This window comes from Mesitornis unicolor, unplaced genomic scaffold (assembly GCF_000695765.1).
Source record: "Mesitornis unicolor isolate BGI_N332 unplaced genomic scaffold, ASM69576v1 scaffold29925, whole genome shotgun sequence".
Taxonomy (NCBI): Eukaryota; Metazoa; Chordata; class Aves; order Mesitornithiformes; family Mesitornithidae; genus Mesitornis; species Mesitornis unicolor.
The window spans coordinates 389-5,351 of NW_010185308.1; the positions used below are offsets into that span (position 1 = coordinate 389).

A 4,963-nucleotide genomic window follows, 5' to 3' on the forward strand; every position below is an offset into this window, starting at 1 on the left:
CTTTGTTCCCATCAAACAGAACGTTCACGTCCTTACAACATCGTGGTTTACCTCAAGAGTAAATTGACTCTCAAATTCTGTCCCACTAAACCAGGACAGTGACCTCCCCTCCTGCCCAGCCAGGATGAGGCCTGCAGTGCTGCCCGTGTTTGTGCAGGTGCCGAGGGTTTCTCTGAGCGCGTTGGGGTCCTCTGTGCATTTGTGCTGTCTGGGAATGCCTCTTCTCCCCTAATGCTGGGCCCTGGAGTGCTGAGCAGCCTCACCTCTCTGGGGCTGTGGAGTTTTCCTCTAGCAGTGAGGAGACAGGTTAGGTATTTAACTGCCTACTGAGCGCATTATTTTTATTCAAAGATTAATTATCCTTTCATACATAACAAAATGCCAGGGAGAAAATGCTTCCTTGTGCAGTTTTACCAAATCAGTCTTGCATCAAGAAAATTCACAGTTCTCTCCTGAAGCTCTTCTGATAATACCAAAGCAAGCTGTAAAACTGTAAGCCAGAGAGGTGAGTGTGTATAAACTACACCTCCAGTGACTTGTGGTTTAGTGCCTTCCCCAGCTAGAGGTGCCATCTGAATACGTAATAGCTCTCAATTGATTTTTCTTCAAATCTCTGTAACAGCTGTTGAATTCACGTGTGCTTGCCCACGGCAAGGAGTTCTGCAGCTTCACTGCGTTATGGGAAGGAAAGTTCCTTTGCTTCTGCCCCTGCTGGTTTTGTTTCACAGGCGTTGATCCAGGGACAAAGTTGTTTTCCAGTGAGGGTTTCGTTGATGCTTTCTCATGGTTTGCCCTTGAAATTTTCCTGTCACTGATAATTTTTATTTATAGTATGGTGTGTGCTGGAGCAGGGCAGGGTAGGAGGGTGTTGTGTGTTAGGGCTGGGCTGGGCACTAAACCCTGGCCAGACGCTCTCTGTGAACCCCTCTCCCCTCCCCACAAGGGAAGAGAAAAGAGAAGAAGGGAGAGAGACTGCACGGGTTGGGAAAGAAAACTGACAGGTTTAATGAAACAATAATACTGATACTACAGGATAATGATGGAAATAGGGAAATAATGGAATATGTACAGACATGTGCAAATATAGATACAAAACCAAGATAAAATCCTCCCCCAGTGACGATGACGGCACCAGAGGCTCTGGGAGCACTGGAAAAGTCCCAGTGTGGAGCCAGCAGCAGTGGGAGCTGATGCAGGAGCACAGGGCTGAGGATGAGAGGCAGGCGAAGCAGCAGGGTCTGCTGGGCCTTGGGCCATTGCAGGGGTGGAGAGGGAAGGAAGGGTCCAAGGTGGAAGGGTGGAGCCCCTGGGGATCCCTGGGCTTTGCACTGAGTGTGGCGTGTGTGGGATGAACACACTGCTCCTGCTATGTATTCAGATCTCTACAACTACTGTACTGCTGGCTTCCTAATTTTGATGTAGCCCAGTGTTAATCCAAGTGCAGCAGTAAGCTGCAAACTTGAGCAGGTCCCTTTGCTTGTCCAGGTGCCCTAAGGGGTTTCACAACCCTGGGGATAGATAGGGAAGTGGTAGTTGTTTGTCACACCGTAGTGTCCATGAGTACCTGGTAGCTGACCTTGACAACACAGCTTTGACAAGCTGGAGCACGGGAGGCTCAAGCTGAAGATGAGGCCAAAGTTTGTCAGTGTGAGGGTTATGGAGCATGGCCCAGGCTGCCCAGAGAGGTTGTGAAGTGTCCTTGTGTGGAGACACCCAAAGCCCTGGCCGTGTTCCTGTGTGACTGCTCTGGTGATCCTGCTGTGGCAGGGGTTGCACTGGGGGGGCTTTCCAGGTCCCTGACAAATCCTCCTATTCTGTGACAAGATGTGCTGTAGTGCACAGTTGCTCTGCCCATCCCCTCCATAGATGACATGGGCAGGTTTTGACAGAGGAGGCCTCTGCAGCCCAGCGAGGTTTACGGCTGTGGGCCGTTAAAGTTATACATTAGGGTTGTATAACCCTAAAGTTACACATTAGCTCTGTGCCCTCCCTTGATGGATGTCCTGACAGACAACAGGCTGCGTTGGGGCTGGGAAACCTCACGTGGGTCCAGCCCGAGCTGCTGCTGGCGTCGGGGTTTGCTGTGATGGGGTACAGAGTGGGGAGTTACCCTGCAGGGCCACACAGTGTTCACTTCCTTTCCTAATGGGAAACCTCATCTCATGCTGCTTACAGGACAACTCCTGAATGGTTCAGTGATGCGTGTCCCTTGTAAGAGAGGATCAGGGACCCTCCCAGGTTCCCTGGATGTGCTAATGGTGATAATCCAACGGGAATGTTGTAGGTGTGCTTTCTGGTTTGAGCTGGGTTGCTGCCTGCAGAGGCAGCTCTTAATGTCGGCAAACTTTTCTCTCTTATTACTGTTTTATTTTGTGGGGAAAAGGGAAAAACAGAGGACTTTCAGTGCATCCCAGCTGATAAACTGTAGTGAATAAGGAGATTATATTGCACTTCTGATAGCTGGCAGAGGCAGTTTGCAATGAGCGCTGACCACTTGTTCCAGTGCAGAAGGGTGTCTTGTCTGTTCTAACTCTTTTCTGTGAGAAAAGCTGGTACTTGAGTGACAATTCTGAGAAACTATGCAGAAAGTCATTTGCAGAAGGTGGGGCTGGTTTGAATAAGAGTTACAGTTCAGCCTTTTCCATGGGAGGTTATCTGATAACGCCAGCAGTTTATCAAAGGTTGCAGTGGATTGTTCTCAATCAGGTTTTTCAAAACAGCAGGATTGAGTGTTTTGCCAAGGTGGTGTGGTTTGGACAGCAGCAGAGGTGCAATGGCCTGTGTCAGGTCAGCGCAGAGCTGCCTGTGACACTGTGATGCCAAGGGGGCTGTCACACATCCCCACCATGGCAGGACCACTGTTCTCTTCCTTCTCCTTCTCTGCAAGATCACCAGCTTTGGTGCAGTACCAATGTAGCCGTGGTAAATTAATACCAGTTATTGTTCATCCATCTTTCAGACGTCGTCTCTCATTTTAAACCCAGATTTACTGTTGCCTGAATAGGACTTCAGCCATTTTTAATACCATATCCTTTAATACTTAATACTATTTTTTTCTTCTGCTTTTGTTTTGTAGGATCATGGATTTTCCAGGACACTTTGAGCAGATCTTTCAGCAGCTCAACTACCAGAGGCTTCATGGCCAGCTTTGTGACTGCGTCATTGTGGTGGGAAACAGGCATTTCAAAGCCCACCGCTCTGTCCTGGCCGCGTGTAGCACACATTTCCGCGCGCTCTTTACGGTGGCAGAAGGAGACCAGACAATGAATATGATTCAGCTGGACAGTGAAGTGGTGACAGCAGAAGCCTTTGCTGCCCTGATAGACATGATGTATACTTCCACGCTAATGCTGGGCGAGAGCAACGTTATGGACGTCTTGCTGGCTGCTTCCCACTTACACCTGAACTCTGTCGTCAAGGCGTGCAAGCACTACCTTACCACCAGGACGCTGCCCATGTCTCCACCGAGCGATAGAGTTCAGGAGCAAAATGCACGCATGCAGAGGTCTTTCATGCTCCAGCAGCTTGGGCTGAGCATCGTGAGCTCTGCGTTAAATTCCACTCAGAGCACAGAGGAGCAGCCAAGTACAATGAGCTCCTCGATGAGAAACAGCATCGACCCGCGCTCTACTTTTCCTATCCGGCGCCTCCACAAACGCAAGCAGTCCTCTGAAGACCGGGCCAGGCAGCGCATCAGGCCTGCCATGGACGAGTCTGTTTCCGATGTGACTGCGGAGGGCGGGCAGGCGATGGTTCATTCGCGGGAAGATTTCTTCTCGCCGGATTCCTTGAAGATCGTGGACAATTCCAAGGCTGATGCTGTTGCTGATAACCAGGAGGATAGTCGTATCATGTTTGATCAGTCATTCAGTGCTCAGGAGGATGCTCAAATGCCCAGCCAGTCTGACACCAGCGGAGGAAACATTGCACAGATGTCCATGGCATCCCAGGCGACGCAGGTGGAAACCGGCTTTGACTCGGAGGCTGCTGCCGACAAGAACAACTTCCCCTGTGAGAACCCAGAGGTCAGCCTGAACGAGAAAGAGCACATGAGGGTTGTGGTGAAGTCTGAGCCCTTGAGCTCCCCCGAGCCTCAGGATGAGGTGAGCGATGTCACCTCCCAGGCGGAGGGCAGCGAGTCTGTGGAAGTGGAAGGAGGAGTGGTGAGCGCAGAGAAGATAGAACTGAGTCCCGAGAGCAGCGACCGCAGCTTTTCTGACCCCCAGTCCAGTACGGACAGGGTGGGAGACATCCATATTATGGAGGTGCCAAACAACCTGGAACACAAGTCGACTTTCAGCATCTCAAATTTTCTGAATAAAAGCAGAGGTGGTGGCTTCGGTGCTAGCCAGAACAACGATGACAACATTCCAAATACCACCAGCGACTGCAGGATGGACGGTGACTCCACATACCTGCTAAGCCCAGAGTCGGGGCCTGCTGGTGGCCACTCGTCTGCCACCGTCTCTCACGTCGAGAACCCGTTCAGTGAGCCGGCAGACTCTCATTTCGTTAGGCCGATGCAGGATGTAATGAGTCTCCCCTGCGTACAGACTTCAGGGTACCGGGCAGCAGAACAGTTCGGCATAGATTTCCCACGGTCCGGCTTGGGCTTGCACTCCCTGTCGAGGGCAATGATGGGCTCAGTAAGGGGTGGAGCTAGCAACTTTCCTGGCTACCGCCGCATAGCCCCCAAAATGCCCGTAGTGACCTCTGTCAGGAGCTCCCAGCTGCAGGACAACTCATCCAGTTCCCAGCTGATCATGAACGGGACCACATCGTTTGAGAACGGGCACCCGTCACAGCCTGGCCCGCCACAGCTGACCAGGGCGTCTGCGGACGTCCTCTCGAAATGCAAGAAGGCCTTATCCGAACACAACGTCTTGGTGGTGGAAGGCGCGCGCAAGTACGCGTGCAAGATCTGCTGCAAGACGTTCTTGACCCTGACGGACTGCAAGAAGAA

General features: G+C 51.5%; 1 protein-coding gene across 1 annotated transcript in view; it reads left to right on the plus strand.

The window, feature by feature from the left end:
- Positions 1 to 3,080: 3,080 nt before the first annotated feature.
- LOC104540879 (zinc finger and BTB domain-containing protein 5) overlaps positions 3,081 to 4,963 on the plus strand; it is a 2,011-nt gene continuing 128 nt past the window's right edge. Inside the window, exon 1 of the mRNA XM_010184797.1 lies at positions 3,081 to 4,957. Within this exon, the coding sequence (XP_010183099.1) occupies positions 3,081 to 4,957 (1,877 nt within the window). The remainder of the gene's footprint in view (positions 4,958 to 4,963) is intronic.